This window comes from Gallinula chloropus (genome assembly GCF_964237585.1).
Source record: "Gallinula chloropus genome assembly, chromosome: 5".
Classification (NCBI taxonomy): Eukaryota; Metazoa; Chordata; class Aves; order Gruiformes; family Rallidae; genus Gallinula; species Gallinula chloropus.
This window is the reverse complement of record NC_140090.1, coordinates 49,507,502-49,534,349: the sequence shown is the minus strand read 5'-3', so window position 1 is coordinate 49,534,349 and position 26,848 is coordinate 49,507,502. Positions and strand designations below refer to the sequence as shown.

Below are 26,848 nucleotides of genomic sequence, written 5' to 3'. Positions count from 1 at the left end.
TTCACTCAGTGATCCTTAAAAAAAAAAACTTGGAAAAGCTTCACTGAGCATGTAAAAACTTGGAATGATGCTAAAAGATCACAGGGCCATGTGAGTATTGAGTTTTGTTTTTAAATGAAGCACCAGTTGGGGCACTATGGCTGTGGTTGCTGCGATTTTAAGGATTTAAAGCATCTTTTTAATTCTCTTCTGATAAAGCTTTGCTGGCTGCTGTTAAAAGGACAATTTGAGATTGACCTGACTTTGTGGGAAAGCAACGTGTGCTTTAAATCAGTGTTGGGAAGATGGTTTTACAGCAATGCAATGCAAAACGATGCTTTGTTTTCAGGTGCATCTTCGCTGCTGCACCTGAAGGACCTCCCCATCTATGTTAACAGATAATATATAATAGTACATACTGCATGTAAGTAATGCTTAGGTTGCTCTTTTAGAAACGTTTTTTTTTCAGTGAAAACTTTGCAGTTCCCCCCTCCCTTTTTGACTCCTTTTCACCCCCATCTAACTTGGACCCGTGAAATCCCAATTCTTTTCCTTCATCTCTCACTGCTCTTCCCTCTTTAATCAGGAGCATTTTGCTGTGGTTTCAGCCCTTGCACTGACTCACTTTCATCTGGAGTTTCAGATTTGGATGGAACTGTCTCTTGAAGTAAACCCTGCCAAAAAGGCATAAGAATGCTGTGCTTTTCCTGAGGTTAAATTACCCGCTCTGTGCTTTAGCTGTGTTTTTCCTATTACCTGGTGCCTTTGCCAGGAGCAGGCACCAACCCCTCATTTTGATGGGATTTCCCCTCTCTGACATGCAGTTAAAATGTTTTGCAATGACTGCAGGGTTCCAGGATCTTCCAAGACCCTCACCTGGAGAGCTACAGCATATCCTCCATCATTTAGAGGTCCTGTGGCTTTATCTGAGCCTTGGAGGGTAGGAGGAGTGTATATGACTATATCTATTATAACATACCTTAGTGCCTTACAGTGCCACTTCTTGTTTTGCAAGTCAGACAAAATCTTGGTGGCTTCTAGGGGGCTTGGTGATTGCACTGCATGCTGTTACAAAGATGAAATGGAATGCCAGCTATAACATTTTATTATGCAAAAGTGTAAAACCAGAGGCAGTAAACTTTAATTGCTTTTATAACTCGAGTTTAGCTGCTTTGATTGCGATATAATATTTTATACTATTGCGGAGTCTTAAGAAACTCCTGTTACAGATGTACGTACACACATCTGGTTTTGTAATGTTACTTACCAGCTTCCTTTATGGTTGTAGTTCTTGCAGCCAGGGAACAAGGTACTCCCCTGAAATCCCACCTCATGGAAAATGTGACCTCAGGCATCTGACACAAGCTCTTAGCAGAGGGACGCACAAGGATATCTCTGCATCACCTCTGTCTGTATCTGTAGCAACTCAGCTATTCCTAGTGGGATTGACTTCGTGGTAGACATCCCATATATTATTTTTCATCTCAACGCACTCATAAATATGTCTCTGAAGCTATTAATACTATCAAATCATGCAGAATTCGTACTATTCCTTCAGTAACCCTCTAACGTGTACAAAGGATTTTCAGCATTATTATGCTTGCACCTGATTATAAGGGTCTTATTGACATTTACTGCTCTGCTGTGATTAGCCATTATTAAAACATCTGCTTATCATTAGGCAGGGTAAATGTGAGTATAAACGTGTGAGCGGTGATTGCAGTGAGCAGCGCAGAAGGGTCTGGTCTGCATTTTTCCTGAGTTTGTGGTCCTTGAGATGGGGCTTCTGCACAGCTGTACGTGTAACTGAGGAGGGGTGTTAAAATACACGATGTAATATATAATTGTATATAATGCCAATTAAATTGCATGTGATATTGCATGCATTGTATATAAAATATATGTCTATAGAAGTAATTTTGTATATATATTCTTATATATGAACATAGTTGTATCTATAGATATATATATAACTTGGATTACTGGGGGGGATGGGGGTCCCTTCAGGGCAATGTGATGTGTTCGAGGCTTGATAAGCAAGATGCTGATCTTAGGCTCTCTCTGCAGAGATTTGTTTTCCCAAACCAATTTCTAGTGGCAGGAAATGGATCTTCATTTTGGGTGAGAGGTCCTAAATTACATTTGCTGTTAAGGGAACATATCTAAGCTGAGCTATGCAGCAGCAACACTTTGTGGTCTTTAGGGATTGACATGGACCATGACGTAGTGCTTTGTAAAGCATCTGGGGATTGGAGTATCTGGCTCGGTAGTACCTGTGTGGAGCTCAGAGATACTTGGTGGCTTTGCAGTGATACCTGAACACATCACGGGAAGGAAAATCCACTGAGCGCCTTTTTCGTTCACTGTGTATGTGAAAAATTAATACAACTGGCATGGATTTAAGGCAGAATGATGTATAGCCTACATATATGATGTATTGGCTAGAGATGGGGATTGTGGTTTGGAGGCTATGCTCTTGAACACTGTGATGGTCTCTAACAGGGATTTGGTCTCCGGTGCCTTTTGAATGTGTTTGTTGAGGACCAGTCAGGTAGGATTGATACTGCAGTTGCAACGTCTTATATTTCATCATCTTGTTGGCACAAGATGATGAATCTGTTAAAATACACTGGGAAAACAGCAGCAGACAGAATTATTTGTAGGAAGGATGCCCTGTCTTTCAGATTTACAGAAGATTATAGCAAAAAGATGAATTTAAGTATTTGTTGTCTTCTGAGTTTACTCAGCTAGTGGTGCAGCTTAGCAGTCGTGCCTTTACTACAAAGGCTGTATGAAAGAAATGCAGGTGAAAGTTTTCATTTTCCTCTCAAGGAGGATTGTACTGTGGAAAAAAATACTTTTGAGGAACAAATAAGTAGTATTCATAGTACATGGTCACAACTGGGCACTGGGATGCTGTTGGATATTTTAATCCAAACAAAAAAAAAGAACGTATAAACGCTTCGTTATTATTTTCATGTTTGCTATATCTTTTTTTAAAAGACTCCATTATCAGTGGGTTTTGCCAGTCATGATCAAGTGAGTTGCCCATTTGCCTTGTGTGATAATCGTGCATTACACTGCATACAAACCTGAAATGGCCAGGCAGGCTGAAATCCCCTACATTTTTTTCACCTGCATAGAAAGCACCAACTTTCCAAGATCATCTTTTCTACTCTTAGTGAAATTATTAGGATTTTACTCTGATTTGAGCGACTTGATTTTAACCCTCGTCATCGTCTACCAGTATGGCAGGAGACATTGTTTTCAGCAAGTCCTGTCCCCGTCCCCACCCCCCACCTTGCTGAATAGTATTAATTTCTTCCCTTAAGATAGAGCTCATATAAGAATCACATAAAAATTAAAACCCTATTTTGCAGAAAACAGTAAAAAAACACCAGAAAAAATAGAGATTCCATTCATATTAATTGTCTCTTCCACTCTGAAAAGAGTTGAAAGACTAATTATGTTTTTAACAGAAATCTCTCATGCTAAAGCAATAGGTCATCCTTTCCTTCCGTTAGATTACAAAACTGAGAAAGCTTCTCAAAAGGGAATTTGTTTGAGAATGAGAAGAGGCTTCAAACGATACGATGTGTTCACTTAGTTCTCTGATGCAACTCAAGAAGAAAAATTTAAATTTCCACTTCGAAAGTCCTGCAAATGGGCTTAAGGATAAAATCTCATTAACCAGGGAGTTTGGGTACTAAAGGACCAACAAATAAAAGCAAAGTCATTTTTTGAAGTTTTGTGGGGGACAATATTTGTAACTGTTTTGCTAAAACTTTTTTTCTCATTTTTGTGTCCTGAGGTGAAAGGGGATGCAGGGACAAATTTTATTGCATTTACTCTCTGAAAATAAAAATGGAAGTGCAGAGCTCTTTAGAGTACTTTTCTTTAATTAAACTGTTTCTCGAAGGAGAAACTCGATTAGAAGTTCTACGTGTGCAGACATATATATTTAATGGAAATGTCTAAGCCACAGCTAAGATTTAAATCGGGCCTGTTTGGTGTTCTGCCCATCCAGTTGACATGATTGGGTTTTCTTTGAGCATCGGAACTTTAATTGATGGTAATCTGTTACGTTTGGTTTTGACAACGGGACTTTGCTCACAAAATCCGCAGTGGTGCCTATGGAGCGTAACAGTCTTTGAATTTATGAGAGACCTAATAACTAAGGTTGTTAAATAATTATTTAGGACATCCGGAATTGGTACATCTTCAATTGTGAGGATGTAACAGGAAAACCTCTCAAGGTCAAGAAGTGTGTCACCTCCTTTGGGAGCAGGAGGAAACCTGTATGAATTTTGCTGTCTCTGAATTAGGATAATGTGCTAAATCTGTCCCCGGCTAGCTGAGTGTTGTAGGCAATGATGTGTCCCAGGTTCCAAAGAAACAACCCCTATTTCTTGCTTGCTTTCAGCCTGCATTGAGTTCTCATCTCACCGTTGCTTTTAGGCTTTTCCCAAAAGCTCATGTACTACAGCTAAAATTGAGGATATTTCCACTTGTTTCAGTGCATGCTTAGTCCATTGTCCAGTGGATGAGTTTTATGTTACTGTTTTGAAGTGTGTACCCATTTTCATGCTTTCTCATGAATGAATTTGTTTTCCTCTGCAGTTCACAACAGGTTTTTCAAATTTTGACATTTTGCTAATTACATTTTCCCCTTGTCTTGTTTTTTCCAGCTCTCGTAAATGTGAAACTTTGGGCTATTGATCGGCAATGTTTTCAAACAATAATGATGAGGACAGGCCTCATCAAGCATACTGAGTATATGGAATTTTTGAAAAGGTATGACACTTGTTTACTTTATAAAAAAATACAGTGAAACTGCCATCCTCATCTTTTGCCTTTTTTTTTTTTTTTGGTGAGTGCTGTATTTTATTTGTTTCCCTCTCAAATCTTTATTATAATTATTATTATTATTAAATTTTATTTGCTGTTTAACCATCTGTAAGCCATATCCTCTGGCTGAAAGGAGGGTGAGTCCCAGGAGGAGCCTTGTTGCGATTTTATTTCATTCCCACTGGGAGTTATTCATTGGCAAAGACTCACGCAGCTGCAGTGCAAGGGGAAAAGCTGAAATGAGTCATTCGAAGCTGACCTTAGTAAAGAAAAATAAACCAACCAACCCCCTCCCTGGGGAAGAATCGGGCTTGTAGACTGTGGCAGAAAGAAGCAAGTCCATTTGAAGTGTATTCTTGTGCTTTTAGAGGTAAAATACACCTTTCTAGAGAAGCAAATGCTGTAGGTTGCAGTAGAATATGGCTTAGAAGAGTAACAATGAAAAACCAAACCCAAATCTTTCACCCCTTAAATTCAACCCAAACTTTCCTTTGGTTTGTGCTGCCATCTCGAACTTGAACAATTGCTCCTTGCCAAAGCCACATCTAGAATCCCAGTAATTCATGTGTGCCATAGCAGTGAGGAACAGGCTACCTTCTGTGTTGGCAAAATAGGCCTAAATAGAAGCATGTCACCCAGTGCTGGAGAAAAAAAAAATCCCCTGGGTCCATGTGAAGCTGTAAGTGAATCCCAGCTTTACTAGATGCTACTACACCAGGCTTGTCCTGGATCAAAATGTTTCTGCTGCATCATCTTCTCCCAAACCGAGAACCCCTCATTGTGCAGAAGCTGAACAAGGGGTAAATGGTATAACTTAATCATCAAGAGATGATTTCTCTGGATGGTGGGTGGGGATGTGATCAAAACCCATCAGATTAGGACTCCTTTGCACCACTCCCCAGGCAGAAGCTGCATATGATTGCTTTCTTTTTTATTTGGGATGTCTCTAGTTTTTAACACAGAGAAATGTTTTAGCACTTACTGCTTTATGTCTAGAAGTTGCTTCTTTTTTCCAAAAGAAATGTTTTGGGGAAAAAAATCTAGGAGATTTTACAGTTTGCACACTAATGACCTGAATATCGATCCCCCCCTTAAAAAGGTTGTGTTGGATGAAAAATTAGTCCTGCACAGCCATGTCCAGTAACAGCTCTCCCTAACATGGGCACAGTGATTTATACCCTGCTGTGTCACCTCCTCAATCTGCTTTTGTTCCTGACCTGCTTTTTTTATGCATTTCCAAACATAAGACTTGTAAAATTGGAAAAATATGGACAGTGCAGTCACTTGGATGTTCAGTAATGTAAACTCAAGGAGTAGCCTGTATTCAGCTTTGATTAGTTTTTCTCCAGTTAGTATTGGAGGAAAAAGGGACTTGGATGAAAAGAGATAAAATAATAGAAGCTATTAATTAACCTATGATATATTTATTATGTCAAAATATAATTGCTAAATATATAGGAAGTAAATCTCTGTGATGATATTGTCAATGGGGCTGTCCCACAGGGTGACCTCTGCTGTGTGATCTCCAGGCAAGGCTTTAGGGACAATGCAGGGCAAGTTGATCTGGGAATGTGATCCCATTGGGCTGATACCCTGGGCACAAGTGTGGCTGTGCCGCAGTGGAGCTGGGACCATGGGTGAGGAGGAATTAATTGAAGTTGTGCACCAGTTGCTTAGATCTGGGGGCAGAGACCTGCCCAGCTCACTGTATTAGTTCTTGGCTAGGTTGGCATCCTACTTCCTGGCCTCTCCTTCCTGCCAGGAGTTTCAACTGTGACTCTTTTCAGTCACGAATAAAAATTAACAGTAATAAAATAATGAAACTAAAATAGTTGGTGGGGTAGCGTAACCTGGGATGAGAACGGGGTGTTTTCCTGGAGAGGACCAGAAGCTCCATGGGGTGTTTTGCTCCATAGAGATGGCATCAAAGCGTAGAAACTGAAGTCTTGCTTTTTCTAGGTGTATAAGTTTATGGTTATTAACCAGCAAACTCATGAGAGATAACAAAACCTGTTACCATACTGAAAGGGCTCAAAAAATGATGAATTAAAACATTACCAAGCATTGGCCTTTCTTGTGTGCTGATGGATGAAACCAAAGAATGAATACAAGATCAGTTCTTAGGGGTTAGAGCCTCTGGCTGACTTCAAAGCAGAAACTGTGCACACATTAAGCTCTTAAGCTTTGAGATTTAATAGAGATTTTCTAGAAGATTGTCGAGATTAATTTGGATGCAGATTCTAGAGAGCCTGCCCAGCTTTAATTTTAAAGCAAACACTGTGAGGAAGAAACTAAAAAACGTTTCTCACACTGTCTCTGAGCTCCTTGGACATGGCATGTTGCGGTGTGTCAAGCCACCTATTAATGCTCATTAGAGAGGCCTAAGGCAAGTAATTTTTTTTTCTTTAAATCTCAGGGTTTGAATTTAGGAAATTATTTCTTCCTATGCAACAGTTGCGGCATGGGGCAGATAGCTGTGGGAAGGTCAATGCAAAATGGTATCTACCCATCGTGTCTTCCACTTGGGTTCTCTGCATCAATAGCTATCTTGAGCTCAACTTAAATTTCATTAATACATTAAATGCTCACTTCTAAGGATTCTTTCCTTCTAAATCTTTTTTTAAAAAAAAGAAATTAAATCTTAAAAACAAGTTTTGATTTCTTTTTTGTTAAGAAATCTAGTGGAGTAGAAACAAAGGTTTAAATGGTACCTAGTCACAGAAAAGTCAGTGGGGTTGGACAATATAATTCTCTACTGACATTGGTCTAAAGAAGTTACCCTTTCTATTCTTATTGCTAGTCACAAGAATATAATGGTGGTTGTCTTCAAGAATATATTTTCACCGATGAACAAAATGCAGTAGAAATTAAGCTTGGAGGGGTGAAATAAGACTATTCATAAAGTCACATTTATCTTACTAAAAACAAGTGCAGTCTGAGCACTGACATCGCTAGACCTCCTTGTACCAAATACAACTCTGCAACCAGTGTCATGGATTTCCCCAAAAGGAACATATTGGTAACACAGATAAGCTGTTTTCTTAGTTTCACTCTTTTATGCCCAGAGTATGCATAGTCCTTTCTTCTGAACGCCTTAAGAAAACTGTAGAAAGTACATTTCCTGGCTAAGAAATCCAGGTCAACCTTCCTAATGGGTCCTGGTGTCTCCTGGTTTGCTCCAAGGAGTAGTAGTACATAGTTTTCGTAGGCTTATAAAACTTGAGATGACTCAGTTCTGACTTACAGAAATCAACTGCACTATACTGGAGTTAGGAGTGAGTGAACATCCTCTTTCTTGTAGTATTTATGAGGAACTGGTCTGTATATCCCTTTCTGCTGCTTCTAAAGTCAGCAGATGATCCTTGAAGTGATGAAAAGATGGGCTGATTCCCTAGCAGCACCTGCTTCAAGGAAAAGATGGAAAATACAGACTATTTTTTGATCCCTGTGTGTATGCTGAAGGACAAATCATAGCAGTGATTCCCTTTGAAACACAAAGGCAGCTCATTATGTGGCGAAATCAGCACTAGATCAAGCGCGTTTGTAGTGAGGCTAACAGTAAAAAATTAAAATATAATATTATGCTGTATATTTAGTAACTCCTTAAGGTATTCTTTGGGTTTTTTTCTGAACATTCATTTATTTTTTACCCAATTTATCTACCTGTCTATCATTGAATGCATTTGCCCTTATACAAGCAAGAAAGGGCATCACACTGCAGTGGAGGTTACCACTGTGCTAAATTCAACAGTACATCTCACTGCAGTATTCATTGTTACAATGTTGGAATGATTTCCTGCTCAAGCCCAGACTAAAAATAATACCATTTAAGCAGAATATTTCAGTTAAGGAAACTTTTGTTTATCAAATAAATTTGTCCAGGAAATTAAATATGAGGGAAAAAAAAACCTTATTCTGTGGCAAATGTAATAATTTCCTGCTAAATCATAACAATTTAAAGACCAGAAATCCTTGGAAGAGTAAATATTGGTGCTTTTTCTTAAAAAAAACCAACTTCCTAAATGTTCCATAAAAAAAGAAGTGTCATGTTCTAGTCCACCGTATAAACTCCAATTCATCCAAAACCCTGGAACAGATCAGGAGAAGAAAAAGTCAATACCCTGTGTCACCTCAGAGGCAGGATGTAGCTTTAAAAGTGGAAGCATTGAGGAAGTTCACACGTAGTCACACTATCTTGAGTCTTATAAATAAAACCCGGTAGCACTAGTAGAAAGAAAATTAAAATATCTTGTTAAACCAAGCTTTTAACTTCATGTTAATGACAAAACCTTTCATGTGGCTTGAAGAAACATCCGTTCCTCAACCTTTACTATTTTGTCGTCGCGCTCTATCTTGATCTTGAGTCTCGTTGACAGTTTTATCTGACTCCAAATTGGTTTAAGTGGGAAGTTGTGATCTGGGCAGAACCGAGCTAGTTATGTCTAAGAAACGGGAGTTTACGTGCTCATGGCTTATCTGCATGGAGAATTAGGCTTGGAAAGGTTTTAGTGTGTAGCTATGTATTTCATTGTGGCAACAGATGCAGAAATTAGTCAGCGTGAGTAGCGAGTTGCTTGTCAATAAGAGGAAAGCAAATACAAAAATGTGCAAAGCTTTGTTAAATCACTCTCTGTCTTTGAAAGATTGCCTGTCGTTTTGCATGAGATGTTTCCCAAGGTGCACCTTGGGGTGAAATTATACCAAGAGGAACAGGAGGGTAATTAGGAGAGTGAGGCAAAGTGCAGAGAGACTTTGGAAAAACAGGTTTGGAGGCTGATGGTGAGTTGGTGCAGTATGTACCTTGAGACTGTTTCAGGTGACTACAACTGCGAAATGGGTTTTGGCTTAAAGAAGACAGCGTCTGTGGAGCACTGGAATGTAGACACAGAGAACAGAAGGGGTAGCAAAGAAAGAGGAAAAGGAAATTATTTCTACAAGGCAAATAAATACATCTATTCTTAACATAATGCCAAATACAGTGACAGCTATACTGGTTCAGACTGGTGTCCTTTTCATCCCAAGATGTAACTCAAGGCCAATATGGAAAGGACCATCCCCACTAGGGTGGGTGTGCACTTTCAGACTTTGAAGGCCAAGAGCATCGTCTTGAAGGGTGTTCACAACGACAAGATGTCTGTCACCTGCCTTTAGGATGTCCGAATTTTCAGACAGTCGAAGGGCGGTGTCTAGGGAAACAAGCTGGGCTGTTATGTCGTGATCAGGTTCTGTCTGACCTCAGTTAGTGCACTTTTACTTTCACTGTTGCCTCCCAGACGGACACCACCAGTTCAAACATGCAATCCATGTACCATGCTATTGATGCAGTAACAGGAAAGCTTATGTCCAGCTTATGATCCACTGTTTGGAGCTAGGAAGGCTGGAAACATCCAAACATCATCTCCCAAGAGCTGTAGATGAGATGATGAAACCTGAAAATTTTCTCACCTTCCTGTACAATGCTCTATAGTGACCATAATAAGCAGCTCAGGAAAGAGTAAAACCAGAAAGGTAATAGATACATAATTTTAGCTGGCTTTCTGACTCCTCTCTGGGAAGTTCTGAATCATTTCTTTCTTCTGAAGCATTCAAATATGACGTTTTTCAGCCCTCTCTTTCCTGTTAGCATAACTCAAGCAAGGCAGATCGTATTCTACCCACAATTTTACTCCGATTTGCAGAGCTGTCAAGCGCTACCTTCCTTTCTCTATGAAGGTGCACTGTTCCTTTTATTGCCTCACGCTGCGTGAACCCCACAGGTCTGCTAAGAGACTAAGGTTGAATGACTGAGCTGTGTTAGAGCACATTTATTACGTGACAGTTTTAGCTGGAAAGCATATGTGGATTTTTTCCACATCTAGAGAAGGGACAGCTTTCAAGAGGTCACCTGGAAACAGTGGTCAGAGCAGACATCCACTTTGGTTATTCCTGGATGAGGCAACAGCCACTCTGAGTCTACAGTAAGGGTTAAAATTACCTTTTGTTTGTTTCTTTGTGAGCAAAATGATAGGCAAGAGCAACTATCAAGCAGGCAGAAAATCAACTCAGCTTTGAACACAGTGCAGGAAGGTTTAATGGTGCTATAGGAATCCTCACTGATCCTCAAAATGGAGAATTAATTATTACTTCTATGCAACACATCCAAAAAAAATTATATATACTGTCTATTCCAGTTGGTTTGTTGGGTTTTTTTTAAGATGAGATGGAAGTGCAGCTTAGCCATTGACTCCTGGATCCATGGCAGAGTTCAAGGCCAGGTTGCATGGGGCTTTGGGCACCCTGGGGTGTCGCTGCCCATGGCAGAGGTGGCACTGGGGGTGGCTTTGAGGTCACTTCCCACACAAACCAGTCTGTGAGTATACGATTCTGTGACTCTTTGAAGGTCACATTAAAACTATGCCTGGGTCAACAGAGTACAGCTAATGGGCTGCCAAGGATCACCAAGCCCCCCAGGCAAAATCATGACAGAGCAACACCATCTTGGGAGACAGGCAGTCAGCAGAAGTGGACATGATGTGGAAGAGTGTTAATGGGTTATTGAAGGAGAGAGGATGGTGGGATGCAAACTGGAGAGTAAATAAGATGTATAGAAGCAAACTAGGGATGGCCTAAAGGTAGAGAGAAGGAAAAAGCTGTTATATTTCCTTGGGCAGGTATAGGGAGGATTCAGGGGTGGCTTTATGTGAGGGGCTGAGTGTGTGGCTGCAGATGGTGAACATATGCAAGGTGCCTACAGGAGCTCTCAGGAGGTCCTTGCACCTCCTGGGCTCATGCATAAAGCATGACAACAGACTGTGATACAGGTTTTGTGGTATTTCAGTAGCCCTGTGTGTTTAAAAAAGAAAAAAAAAGAAAAGCAAAAAAGCCATGTTTTGGCTTTGGAAATCGCACAAAATCTTGTCTGTCTGGTCTGTTTGGTTTTTTACTGCATTGCTTTAAATTTGGTCTGTGCTGGGGACACTTGAGGATGTCTCGAAGGAAGTTTCTGTTTGCAGGCGGCTGAGCTTGAGGAGGTGGTTTCACCACGCCGCGGTGCTCAGGCAGGCGCTGAAGCAGAACTGAAATGATGCACCACAGTATCAAACTGTCAATTTTCTTCTGCCCTTTAACAAGAAAAATAGTCTTTCTCATCTTTCGGTGGAGAGATGGCCAGGTTAAGCTTATTTTAAAATGCTGTTTTGTAATGAATGATTTTCAGAAGCCACAATTTGGGTTCCATAATCCTTTGTGAATGCTGTTAATGCATATGAAGGGGCTGGGGCAGATATTTTTTAAGTCATAGAAGTTTAATATTGACCAAGCATGTTTTAATTTAAGGAAGAATCTTTATTGGAGGCAATGCAATAAAAGGCAAAGGAAGGAGGAATGAAAAGAATGTGAAAGTCTTATGTTCCTGTTGATACAGAGCATGACGAAAGGGCCAGGGGGGGATGGGGGTGAAATAGGTGGGTTTTTTTCACGTAGGAGCATTTCAATCAAGGCAGCTGCAATAATCTGATGAAGTGCATTTAGGGGGCTTGAAGGCAGCAGCCCCTGAACTGCCTTGGAAGACAGCACTGGTTCTGGTGTCAGCAGTGTTTGAAATTATGATTAATACCAAGGGGAATAAGTCTAGATCTCATTTTAATGTCACTGACTATTAGACTCACTGACTGGTCTGGGTAGGAAGGGACCTCAAAGATCATCTAGTTCCCACCCCCTGCCATGGGTAGGGACACCCTTCACTAGCCCAGGGTGCCCAAAGCCCAATCTAACCTGGTCTTGAACCCTGCCAGGGATCCAGGGGCAACCCCAGCTTCTCTGGGCACCCTGTGCCAGGGTCTCCCCACCCTCCCTGGGAAGGATGTCTGCCTCCCATCCCATCTAATCCTTCAACCTACCCTCTTTGCACAGACCTGTTCCTTTGCACACTGGAGGGGAAAGTGCAGAGGGTCTCAATGGGGCGTACTGTGATCCCCCTTTTGCCACTGCTGCTGATCTGCAATTTGACAGTAAATAATTTTCCCAAGGCAGAGAGTGACGTTGTCTCTACCATCCATCCACAGGGCAACTCAGGGCTTTACAGAAATGATTAATTGATGTGTCTAGTGGGAAACAGCCAGTTGCATGGACCAGGGAGTGTGGAAATGGAAAACGAGGGCTGTGTGACAGTGGCCACAGGTGGTAGTGGTAATATAACATCTTCAGAGGGTGAGGATTTTGAAGCGTTGTACTTTCTTTGCCCATTTTGTTGTTTTTTCATTCAACTCAGAATTTTCTTGGTGAGGTAAAATGTAATTTGTTGGTAGGATTGCTGTGCTATGAGATGATAACATCTTTACATTTCAAAGGAGAACAAAACCATGTATGTCCATTTTCCCTCCAGAGTGACTGTTCTCAGTAAGGAAAAACACCTTCCAAAACGCACTCATGATCATGGCTCAATGTCCAGATGCAGATCTGTGAAAAGTGGTTTCCCTCAGGGGTACATAGTGGGATTGGTGTTATTTAGTCTCTTCATCGGTGACATTGATGATGAGGTTTAGTGCACCCTCAGCAAGTCTGCAGATGACACCAAGCTGAGTGGTGCAGTTGACACACCGAAAGGATGGGATGTCATCCAGAGGGTCTTGAAGAAGCTGGAGAAGTGGGGCCATGTGAACCTCATGAGGTTCAACAAGACCAAGTGCAGGGTCCTGCACATGGGTTGGGGCAATCCTTGTCATCAGTATAGTCTGGGAGAAGATGTGCTGGAAAGCAGCCCCACCAAGAAGGACTTGTGGGTGCTGGTGGATGAGCAACTTGACATGAACTGACAATGTGTGCTCACAGCCCAGAAGGCCAACCATCTCCTGCACTGCATCAAAAGGAGCATGGCCAGCAAGTTAAGGGCCTTTGTGCATGTTCTTGTAGGGTTATATGAAGGTGAGATCTCTAGAGACACTTGTTTCTGGAGTGGGTTAGCCCTCTGTTCCATACAGCTGCTGGTTAATTGAGAAGGCAATGTGATGTCAGAAATTAGGTCTTGGACTTGGTTGTTAGCTGTTAAAAATGCAGTGTTTATTTTTACTTTGTATTTTTAAGTTTTTTAATTTCCAAGTTCTTTGGGTTTTTTTTTGAATGAGAGCTGTGTTTTTGACTTGTCATGAGTTCCCATTGCTTCCCTTGATAAGAATCATGTTTTACTTCTCAACAGCCACAGAGAGTTGAGAATTATGTCCTGAATCAACAGGACATAATTCCTGGTAAACCAAGTGGTAACGTGGCTTTATACTGATACAAATGGGACCAGAATTTGGTCCTCTGTAGTTGCAATGGTGCTTCAGAGCCATTGGCAATGGTTACAGCCAGCATCCTCCTGAAAATGCTTGTCAATAATTTTGTGTCAAAACCGATCCTGACTCACTGCCTAACTATTAGTTGCTGTCACAATTCAGAGGACAGCAGTTTTCCAAGCTCCAGTGCAAGCTAGGCTGAGAAATGACTTTGACATTTCTGTTTTCTGCAGCAAGAATGAAGCTCTTCACAGCTTGAGGCAGAACATTAGGCAAAACTGGAGATTTATTAAGGTGTTAGGGTTTGTTTGAAGTAATTTATCCTTACTGAATGAACATTTTGTATTGTAATATTATCTGGAAGCTTGTGGCTGTATATACCAAGAAGATTGTTTTCCATTGCTTGCTAAACCATAGTGAAGAAGTAGACTGATAAGATTTGGGATTTATACTGCAAATATTAAAGTAGATGAAATTGTTTGATATTGAAGTTGTTTTTTTCCCAATCTGTGACTTAAAATTTAGGACTCTAGAAAGGTAGCATGATCTCTGAGTCAAGATCTGCAGCGGGTGGTTATGTTCTGGACAGCCTCGGATGGCTTCATAGAGGTTTCCCTCACAAGAGCTGAGCTGAGGAGGCAGCCCAGAGTAACTAGTGAGGACTCCTTAGGTAGTTACTTTGCAGATGCTGTGTGGTGATAATCTCAGGGCCTTTGATCTGACAGCTTTTTAAAATGCCTGGGTTAGTGGTTCATGCTCTAGCTGGGGCAGAATAGAGCCATGATGCTTGGTGTTAAAGCATTGAGGATGGTGCATTGTGCTGAATTGCAAAAGGTGAGGTGTTTTAGCACATGGCTAATGCTTTGTGTGTATGCTTTGTTTCAAAGTGAGCAGCTGGGACTCGTACTGCCTGGATTAAGTAGAGAGATGCTTTGCAGAGCTGGAGATGGGAATGGGCACTCTCTGGTAGTGTAAAATAGTAGACTGGAACAGGGTGTCCAGAGAGGTTGTGGAAGCCCCTGTATCCCTGGCAGGTTTCAAGGCCAAGTTGGATGTGGTTTGGGGCAACTTGGTCTAATGAAGGTGTCTCTGCCCATGGCAAGGGGTTGGAATTAGATAATCTTTGAGGTCCCTTCCAACCCAAAGCATTCTATGATTCCATATACCTCTTGGCACTGTGGGAACTAGAAGATACCCCTGATACTTGATTGATTTGATAGCATGCAGGTAAAGCAGTGCAGGGCAACAGTTTAGCCCAATCTGAACCACTCATGGGCTCCCAGAGAGACTCAGCTGTTCAAAGAAACAGCTGGGGACAGTCTCTGTTTGGGACCCCATTCCACAAGAGTGAAAGAGAAGACAAAGCAGCATTGAGATGAAAGAAGATCTTTAGGAAATGCTTAAGTTAACAAGCAGCTGATGTGGCATGCTGGAATTATTCTTGTGGGATATCTAAGGAAGGGTGGTGGTGATGAAGTAGGAACTACAGAGAAGTATTGACATGTTAGAAAAGAAGCAAATGGATACAAGAAAAAATACAGAACTAATAGTGCTAAGGGCCGTGCAAAACGAAAAACTAATAGTTGTCATACTGTTAGTCCCAGTCTGGGTTTTAAGGTGTGGAAATAGAAATGCTGTCTAGAGAAAGCAAAACTAATTGGAAACGGTGGAGATATGCTGCTCAGTGTGTCAATGATGAAATTCAACAGCTGAACAGTTGAACCTATTTTCAAATCAACAGGTCTCAGTAGCTTGCATCAAAGAATTATTTTAAGAGTTGTTGAGGGTGGTTTCTGGTCATTAACACTCACTTTAATGAATCTTGTATGAGCTCAGAGGTTCCAGAAGTTGAAGACAAAATATACAGCAACTGAAATGAGATTTAGATCATAAAAGAAGATGATAGGAGTGTGAGAAACAGTGGGTTAGCAGAAAGTAAGCCTTGGGAAATTATTTTCTGCTCATTTATTGTGGAAATAAATCAAGATGGTTAGTGTGGAAGCACTGTTGTTCTGTAATCAGACACTTGTGAAGAGGGTAGCCTGGTATGAAGTAAATGAAGTCTCTCTTTGGAAGGGTTTGGAGGGTCTGCATCAGTGGCAGGAAATAAAACTAACGCAATGCTAGGCCAAAAATGATTGAAGAAGTCCAACAATTCAAAGCAGGACAGTTGCATGAGCTCATGTATGGTGTGCTCTCTGCACCTGCAAGGTTTCATCCACCTAAGGTGCCCACAATCTGGGAGCAGCACAGACAAGGAACATTGCATGGAGTGAGAGAAGAGCCCCGGGAGGGAGCATTTGGCCAGAATAGATGTCTGATATTGAGGAGCACAAGGAGCTCAGAACATCTAGGCTAACCTAGAGAAGACAACAGAGTAACCTGGTTGCAGATTATCTGAGTCTTTGCAGGAAAAAGTCTTTAATAAAAGGCTCTTAAAGAAAAGGAAGTAATGTGGCCAGAAGATGAGCTAGACTAGCAGTAAGCCTGGTGATCTGACAAGTGGCATTCTGAACTATTGAAACAGCCTGGAAAAGATTATGATGGACTGTTTCATTCATTTTAAAGTCAGGTTTTAGTATTTTTCAAAAAAATATGTTCTGCTTTAAGCAATTAGTTCAAAAAGTCCCACATCCGGCATCACACCAGGAATCAGAGTACATGGCTTATTGTCTGACTTCTGTAATTTACTAATCTGTTATTTGTAGTTGAAATGATACCTGTTGAGAATGATTCTCACAAGGATCAATACTAGTTTTAAAGTTTAGGAGGAATCCCAGAGAACTTAGTCCTGCAGCCTTTATCCGGGTGAAATGTATGTTTTTACTTCCTCAGTTATAGAACAATGCTGATGTGGTTTACTGGCAACGTTGAAAATAGGAAAGGGTGAGATGCTCACCCACTGATCTCTCTTATGGTTAGAGATGTTCCCAGTTTCTCATGCTGCCTGTGTGCCTACATGTAGCATTGCTCACTGATGGTTTGATCGAGGCAAAAGAATTGGAGTGAGAGTCTAGAGCTTCTATCTGAGAGGTCAGAGCCCTTCAGCTCCCTTTAGGTGATCAGTATCAGGTTAGTAATCCATTAAGCAGTAGGTTGGAAATCAAAGGGAAAGCACAAGCGCAGCAGATCGAGGAGGTGGGTTTGCATCTGAGTGCTCTCACGGTTTCAACAAGGTAGACGTGCCTTGCTGGGTGAAAATCAAAGACAACATGGTCTGTTTAAAGGCCCTGGTCTGTTTCTTAACCTTATTTTTGAAGGACAAGTTTCCCACAACCCACTTAAAGCTCATCTTTCAGTTTTGGAACCCTTGCAGCCATTTGATAGTCACAGGCATTTCAGAGCTTGTCCTTCTGTCTGGCATTTCTCACAAAAAAAAAAAAAATTATCCACCTTTCCAACATGTTATTGCACCAGACAGCCCCTATTCTTGTGTCTATTTTCATGCTCAAATTACAAATATATACCTACCGAAGCATCTGACAGTCTCCTGCCCTCAAAGGAGTTGCTCAACGATACTCAGGAGAAGGATTTCATCAGCAAAAAGCGTCTGCTTTGAAATATTTCGCTTTTTTACCTGGCAAACTGACACCAGTCCTCTTGGTGGCAGCCAATCTGAAAGTTTATGTACTGTTAGAAATGCAGTTGGAGGCTTCTGAATGTAATGATTATTTGCTCTGCTAATAATCAGATGCTAAAATGTATCAGCTCCTATGTTAATGGAGGTTGGTTGGGTTTGCTGCTGCTGCTAATTATTTTTAAAAATGAGGGAGTAACCTGAACATTTCCTGACAGGCTGAAGTTTAACCCCTTTGTATCTTTTGTTTTACTCCCTTTTCTAAGAAATGGTTGAATTTCACTGTGATGTGTTTGATCACATATGGAAGCCTTCAGCTCTGTGTCTTCTTAGAAGACTTAGGAGTAAATAACATTTTTATATGCCTTGAATTATTTAACAGATTTTTTACACATAATTGATTAGACATCCTTATTTGCAAATGAAGATGAGTACTTCGATGATGCTGAGAAATATTATGCTGTCATTTGCCCAAAATGAGGCAGCTTTAGAGGTGCTGGCATGGGACTGAACGGTCTGTTAACTTGATCCCTAAACCATTAGAGACTGAAAACTGGGCTATAGGTAGACAGGTTCTTCTTTAATTATTTGAATTGCAGCATGGCTTCCATAAATCTCTGTCAGTCCATTGTTGCTTTTTCTCTTTTGGTCCAAGCTGATAGTTAAATAGGCAGTGGACCAGATGTGTTGAATGAATCCCAGTGGTTTCCACCAACGGTGTTTTGTTAACTGTGAAAGTCCATGGCAGGGGAATGTTCTTGTCAGTGCTGGCATGCAAGCATTGGTCTGGCTGGGGTCTGTCATGCCTTTGGGTTATGTTTGCTGGTACTTTTCCTCCATGCAAAACTCTTCATTTTCCTTAGTTGGAAACTGGCAAACCAACTGAGGTGTCTGGTGGAAAGAAAACTTGTTTAGAGATCCTAATGGGCTCCAAGGAAAACATCCTTATCTGTGTGTGAATTGAAATGCTGAAAAAATGTACAGTGTTAGAGAGAGAAAGTAGTAGAAAAAGTGCATTTTTTCCCACAGCTGGTGGAAAAGTTTGAGTACAGACTAATTACTAGGAGGATATCTTCGGCTTCGTGTTTGAAAACTGTGTATCCAAACTGTCTTTTGATCCTAATGAAGACTCTGAGTTTGCCTTCAAATACACAATGCCAAGCAAAACATTTTGGCAACCATTTATTTGATGGAAAGTGCAGCTTTAGGGCTGAATAATTTGTTCACAGAACATTTCAGAAATAACGAAAGACATTTCTGCTCAGTCTGTGATGGATTCCTTGCATGATGAAGTAACTACCAGGACAAGGGGAGAGCAGAGGATGTCATTTGTTTTGGGTTTAGAAAGGCTTTTGACACTGTTGCCTGCAGCATCGTCATTTGGAAGCTGAGAACGATTGGGCTGGATGCACAGATAGTTAGATGGGTTGAAAGTTGGCAGGACTGTTGGACTTGGAGAGAGGTAATTAACAGCTTCAATGTTTAGCCGGTGTCAGTGAAAAGCAAAATATGTTAGGGGTTGATACTGATGTAGATACTTTGCATCTCCATTGACAGCCTGGATAGTAGGATAGAAGTCATCTTCAGCAGATGTCCATCCAGGAAGTCTTGGGGAAAGAGGCTGTTGGTGCCTTGCCAAAGAGTGGACCTTCATTTGAAAGAGGTATGGAGTCAAAGTCTTCTTGGTGCTGGCAAGGTAATAAAGCAAGGGGCAATGGACATTAGTTGAGGTTTTAGAGGTTTGGGCTGAACAAAAGGGCAAATGTCTAGACAGATGGTGCAGGTCAGGAAAGGTCACCAGAGAGTTGAGAGGATCTCTGTCCACAAGAGGAGGACACGTCAAGATAACTTTTTGTTTGAGGATGCTGTTATGGAAGGATTTCAGGAGGAATCTCAGGGGCCAGTTTTGGATTTGTTGGTACCTCTTTGTGTTTTGGTGTTCCACTTGGACGAGTGGCAGTAAAGTGACTGTTAAATAAATATAGCTGGGACTTAAGCATGCAGTAGCCTTGATGGGAAAAAAAAAAAACCAAACGGAAGCTTGTGCATGCCTGAGTAGTTAAGAACCTGATCTTTTTATTTCAAGTTTAGGTATTTGTCAAGGCAATATACCACAGCAAGAAGCAATGCTTCACATGATGACCACCACATGTAAAAAAAATAGGTCAGGCAGGATCAGATTCATTTCCATGGCAACTGCTTAATCGCTTGTGGAAAAGGCTACCTGGATGCCTCAGTGCTGTTTCTTTGCATTACTTTCATTGCTGGGTCTTAAACAGGCTTATTTTTACAATGACCTCATGGGCATCGAAATGACAATAAACCGGTTACCTTTCTTTTTTGCTTTGAGTAGTTTGACATCAAATTTTCATCTGTTTTCCAAATTTCTGCACACTCAGGGTTGCAGTTTGCCAATGCACAAGCTTTCAGCTGTGGGGTGTGTGGGGATTTCTTCCTCCCGGCCACGTGACACAACTGCAGCTCTGTGGGAATCCAGAGCTGTAGCTATTTGTAGCCTTACTGACTTCAGGACTGTGCAGTTTGTTGGGTGTTCTTTTCTTGTTAGAGATCCAGGGAAACGTCAATACACTTGAGGAGGTCACAGTGACAACAGAGCTTCCATACATTTCAGCGTTACAGAACCATTAACTCTTTAAGGTTGGAAAAGACCTCTAAGATCAAGTCCAACCATGTATCCAACACCACATCAGCTAAACCATGTCCTGGAGTGCCACATCTGCATGTGTTTTGAACCCCTTCAGGGATGGCAACTCCACCACCTCTCTGGGCAGCCTGGTCCAATGCCTGACTGCTCTTTTGGTGAAGACATTTTTCCTAATATCCAAACTTAACCTCCCCTGACTCAACTTGAGATCATCTTCTCCTGTCCTATTGCTAGTTACTTGGGAGAAGGGACTAACCCCACCTCACGACCCCATCCTTCCAGGTGGTTATCCATTTATTTATCATGTCTGGAACTGAATGGACGTGATAAAATTCCTCGAATGACAGCAGTATGTACAAGAAAGCCATCCGAGGCTTCAAAGTCTATAGCTGCTGTAGGATGAAATTTCACTTTACTTGCAGAGTGGTTTTGATGCAGACCAGGAAGACCTTGGTGTGCAACTTCCCCATGCTTTGTATGAGTGATTTTATTATCAGGTGTGTTACATTGCTCTGACAAATTCCAGTTGCCGCTAATGGATTCCACTGTGGCAGTGAATCCAAAGCTTCAAGACACAGCCAGGAAAGTTGAGATCTGGAAAGGAGATGAAAACATGAGTAAAATTCCAAACCTGTGAGGGCAAATAGTAAATATTTAATGCTTGATGACTGTGTCTCAGCTGACTATGTCCCATATAGTCAGTCCCTGAATTCATGCCTCGGGCTCCATTATAAAGAGTGCTTTAGAAATACACATCTAAAACAGATTGCCTGGTCTGAAAGATGTGCAGCTGGAATCAAAGCATCAGAAGTTAAATTGTCGTGGCTGGGGAAGGGAGGGAAACTTGGGATAACTGGAGTTTAACATGCTCCAGAGTAGTGTGGTACTCAGGGGGGCTAGTCCTCCTTTTAAGAAATAAATGGTTGTGGGATAGGAGGGATGTTGGTGACACCTTTGCCAACCACCACCTTCCTCTGATGGTCTCTGTAACAAAGACCATGGCAGAAAGATGTTATTTCTTCATGTTATCTAATTGACATTTATTTTCTGTAAATCAGAGTTATCCACTACAGATTCACAAGTGGAGGCATTTTGATAACTGTTACTTAAATGCATTTAGACAGATTATGAAGAAGTGTTTTTTTCTCTCTGCTGGAAAAGGCTGTTTGGTACTTTTGAAGAGAACCACAGTTAAAAAATAAACCCAACAAACCAACCACCCACCCATATGTTTTTGTAAGCAAACTTGCATATCAAAGGCTTTAGCCATCATTTCATCTTTCTTTATGGATGGCTGACAATTATCACATTGCCCAGCTAACCCAGCTGTAGATGAGAGAGTGAGTGATGGAAAAAGAAAATGGATGTGCCACTTGTTCCTGAATTTTTTATATATTTTTTTTTCTTTCCGGGCCATTTGGTAAAACCTTTGCGAAAAATGTATTTCAACAAGAACAAAGATTTTTTTCGAGTGTATGATTAGCTGTCGCTTCAGTTAACTCTTAATAAACAAAACCCCCTTCAGATGTATTCATTTGAATAAAGATCACGTAATCATATTTTGCTGATTGGAAATCCTTTGGGGATTAATATGTGTCGAAGTTGTTATTGTTCAAGCAAAAATGAAATAGCATTTGCTGGCTCTTAGGAGCTTTGAAATAAAAGGAATTGTTACTTCCTCTGCAAATTGGAACCATGCATACAGGAACATAAAACACATGAATAGGTCTGTATCCTTCTGAAGGGGCAATTTTAATCTTCGTTAGTAATCTGGATGAAACAGTTGCCGACTGTAAAGAAGCCGTGTTGCCGAATACAAAACAAACCATATTGAGAGGAAAAATAGGGACGGGGTCTTTGAATTCGCCTTGTTGTACTGCGTAACTTGGGAGCACGTCCTGTACTCTGAACTCTATTAGAGTTTAAAGGCCAAATTAAGTAAAGAACCGGGCACGCTTCCAAACAAATAGCTCATTAAACTCCAGCCCTCTCTTGGGTTGTCTGCTAGGAAGCATGCGGCGAGGCCACCCTTTGACACTCTTTGGCAAGGAATAGCATATCTAATTTTGGCCTTGACATTACAAAGAGATGCTGTAGCTTATGCTGGAGATGTGAAAGTGTGCTGAGCTGGAGATGAGGCCTCGCCATAGAAAAAGCTGCTAGTTTGCTGTTTGGGTGCAGTTAGAGGTGTGAGTGAAATATTGTGATAATATTGCCTTACATTCTTGGGATAATACTGTTTCATAAGGAAAAGAGATCCTTTCTGTATTTAGATTGTTTCTATGTGAAGTGTTCAGGGTGAAGGATGCTTAAATGTGTTAAGCTAATGCTTGTGTTTGTCCACTTTTATATCTTATATAATGTCATACTGTACTTATCTGTTGTGCATCCCTACAGCATGGCAAGCTCATCCATAGCTAATCTGGCAGATAAAAGAAGAAAAATTGCTTTAACAAATAATTGAAACAAATCATACAAAGTTGGCTGAGGGAACTTTTACTCTTTCTTTGCTCAGGGTGGCAGTTTCTGTTCCTTCTCTTGATACCCAGACAAAACCCCCTGTAACCACACATGACTACTGACAGACCTAGGAGCAGAGAGAGTATGTCAGATTTTTCCTGAATTAACTTTTGAACATCATTCAGTTCAATTGCTCTTGGTTACATAGTGGCTCTTAAGCGAATATCAGTGGGCGATAGCAGTGCTGCTGTGGTAGCAGCGAAGCAGGGTGAGATTACCATCGTGTTCTGGACATGAGCTGTAGAGCATGACGGACAGTGGTGACTCATAAAGCTTGTCCTACTACCTGGCCAGCAGCTGGGAATATTTATCTATCTCTTCATGATTTACGTGGTTCCAAATGTTGCATCCCTCCTCTGCGTGCTTCTCTTTCTGTATCCGGTAATTTGGAACAAGATGAGAAATAGAATGGTGATGTTTATTATTTTACTCTTTAAATAACCCATGGTATGAAATGGGATATTGAGCTTCCAAGGCAAGCAAAAATGTTTTCCATAGCTTTTAGCATGAATCAATATCCTCTACAAGGAAGAAATTGACTCCAAGGGCAATGCTTTAAAGGTGGTACTCATGCTTTTACTATTGTTTCGGCCCAAGTCCTCGCTATTCTGAGTATTTGAGGTATTTTTAGCTTGTAATCATTGAATTCAGCTTGTTTGGACAGATGGTGCAGCATACAGGTGTGGAAAATTCCCCGGTCTTGGATGCAGAATACATCCACCAGTGTACAAAACCGGTCAAAGGGGTGGAGTTGAGAAGTCAGGCAGATCAGGGAGCAGCAGATTCTGAGGAGGCAGAGGTATTCACAGTTGCAAGAGAAACACCGTGTTGGTGCCAGTTTGGATGTGGTGATCCATTGTTATGGGGGTGGGGTATTGTGATAATGTGAGAACAGGAAGATTATTGGCCCACTCAAATGTGAAGCCTCTTTTCCAACAGGAAAACACGTTAAACAGGGTAAGTTCATCTTTTTATCATGGTATGTTTGAAGATTAGAAAGGGCCCTGTGCGTGCCATTCTCCAAGCTCATTTTCATTCATTTATCTTGATTTTTTTTACCAGGTAATTGTGGTGTTTTGTATTATCAAAGTACAAGAAAGATTAAGTACAAAGCATTTAATGTGATTAGAAATAGCTGTTTAGATGTCTATCTCATTTATTATTTGTAATTGTCCCAAGACTTGGCAATCTGTCTTATACATACAAACATTAGTTTCCCTTCAGAACAGTTAGCAAACTGAAGTATGAAGGCATAGAAAAGTATTGATCTAACAATAGGCAAGTATAATTAACAGAAAACAAATTGTTGCAGAAAGTAGCCATTGGCATTTATGACAGTAGATCTTGTTCAGAAGCTTTTGTTTGGTGTGATATCCTGCCGAGTAGAATGAACTTCTTTGATCACTAAATTCCCACAGATGATAGGTTTGGTAAATCAACTGTCTTCCTTGCCCCTAGTTTGTGGTGCCTCTTTTCATGTCACAGTTCATGTGAAAATATTTTCTTTAGTGTTATGAGCCAATTTTGTGATGAATTTCATCTCCTGGATCCTCTCTTGGAGGATACCAGGGTTGCAACCCTTCACCTGGGAGTGTCTGGAGTAGAGGGGGTTTGGTTGATGAACTGACCGGAAGAAAGGAAAGGCTCTGAATGAGATTTCAACTTCTTTTTTCACTCTCAGGCTGACCAAAACCTGGTTGTTAGGATAATGTCCTCCCCATGCTGGTGTCAGATATTCAAGGTGGCTCGTTCCTTCTCTCTGCCAGTGAAGAAACTCCAAGCAAAGACTCCCCAAAAGAAGGGTGGATGTTCACCAATGCTTGATCAGGAGGCTGCCTTCCATAATATGTTTGTTGGCTGGCCAAGTAAGGCATTTTTCCCTGCCAGAGAGAGCCACTTCCCCAGGAGAGGCTGAGAACAGCCTTCTTGGCACACTTGGTGTTTCCCTGGTGTGAGTATTTTCCTGAGGTCTTCCAAGCAAAATCAAGCAGCAAATGGCAGTCGCTCATAAGAATAGTTTTTGAATGGGCCAAACTGCATGACTCAGTTTTACTAAGTACTGCATTTGGAGAAGCAAGTATTCTTGGCTTTCCTGAGCAACTGTTGATGAGTTTTAATCAAAATGATGGTTTGTTTTTGATTTTGAAACTCGTTAGTACATACTTGAGTATCTGGGGAGAATGTTCCTTCTCAGTGGGGTTTTGTCCCTCTTCAGGAAGGTACCAGCTGCACCTTGGTGCTGATACTTAACAGTTAAATACCTTATTTATGTAGAATTTGATCAGAAAATTAATTACTCTGAGAAGATGAAGGTGGAGAGCAATGTCAGGCCAGGGATGCAAACCACCTCCATCAAACCTGCCTGCTGCTAGAGCGTGAACTGAGATTACTCCTCTCAGTAAAATAATTTCAAACTACTTTATTCAAATAACTCTATAGGAATAACTAGCTATCAGCACCACAAAGACAGAGCACAGAAAATCCTCAGTGCCAAATTCTTGGAGGCATTTGCAGAGGAGGAGAACTCATCAGAGACAACTCACCAGGACAACACACTATATCGTGGTGCTGCTGATTGTGGGTTGTTGGTGGGGTCAAATGACTGGGGCTTGGCCCCGCAGCTGCAATAACCGCAGTCAGTCACCTCTGACCTGGGAAAAGGAGGCTGCGTATGGAAGATTTCAGGCTTAGGAAAACTAAATCTTGCGAGCAAAAGATGGATTTTAGTATCTACTTCTGCAACCAACATCAAGAAATCTTCTGGGAATTTTGAGGGGAGTTAAAGACTCGGGGTGTGCTTACTTACCTGTTAATGTTACTTGTGCTGGGCAAGCAAAAAATAAGAGTTCGATGGACTGCCCTGCATTGTGATGCAACAGACTGACTCAAGTCATGAAAGGTAGTTGGGTTTTCTGAATGTTATTTCCAGGTCCTGTCTACGGGGAGAGGTAAGTGTGAATCTTTCAGTGATTTTAATATAAATTCAGATGGGAAAATAAATCTAAATACAGAGATAGGAGCCTAGAAGGTGCATGTGGACAGAATTTTAGAGCAGAAAGGACAGAAACTCCACTGGCCCAGTGTTGTGGAGACAGCTGTCCACAGCAGACTCAGGGGTAAGCTTTGGCATCTTAAATAAGTGTTGAAGTTCTGCTCTGCATGGGAATAGATTTAAAATGCTAAAAGTCCCCCCTTCAGTGCTGTGTCTTCATCAGAAAAGTAGTCAGATAGGTAATTTGTCTGTCTGGATAGGATCACCTAACATGAAGTTGTGGATTTTTTGACGTTTTATTTCAGGGAATTAATTCTAATTTCACACAGGGTCCCACATTCTTCTTAATAATGGTACAAATCACATTTTCCAATCAAGCTGATGTGGACTTAGTCAAGTTACTAAAGGGAGCACTTTTTCTTTGGCGGCTTTATATATAAATACTGCCATTTGAGCACAGATCTATTAAATGTTTTTATGTCCAGTGTGAGACTGGTCTCGCTTTCCCGTACCTAGTACATTTGCACATCGTAATGATCATTTTATGCGTTTGTCCTCTACTTGCATGGGATGAATTTTTAATGTGCAGGCAGAAGGTGACATTTTTATTGCTTTTATGAGCATCAGGAATGCATTTTAAATTCAATTATATACTGTGTCTGGAAATATCACACAAGTGACTTGCCAATAAATACAACTCATAGATTACTGAAAACTAAGGAGGACAGTAATCACCAGGGTGACTTAAACTGTGGGAATTGAGCAGCGTATTCCTTGTGACTTCAAAAAAATACAAGGTAGCTCATATTAGGAAGAATAATTTAAACTTCATATAGCCACTGATAAACCACCATAATTATTTCTGGAAGAAGATGAAAGTGTTTCTACAGCTCAGTGAAGACACACTCACCATGTGCCCCAGCAGCCCACAGTGCAATTAGAAATATGTATTTTATAGAGAGAAAATAGAAAGGACGTTGCATACAATGACCAGGATCTCACAGAACATATTTGCA

The 26,848-nt window shown here is 41.0% G+C and overlaps 1 protein-coding gene across 2 annotated transcripts in view; it reads left to right on the top strand.

The window, feature by feature from the left end:
- The window catches only part of PRKG1 (protein kinase cGMP-dependent 1), a gene marked incomplete at its 5' end in the record, with an annotated part of 496,883 nt that overhangs the window by 295,632 nt on the left and 174,403 nt on the right, over window positions 1–26,848 (top strand). For both annotated transcript variants that reach the window (XM_084264379.1, XM_084264378.1), the window contains one exon: window positions 4,668–4,773. In XM_084264379.1, the coding sequence (XP_084120505.1) occupies window positions 4,668–4,773 (106 nt within the window). The remainder of the gene's footprint in view (window positions 1–4,667; window positions 4,774–26,848) is intronic.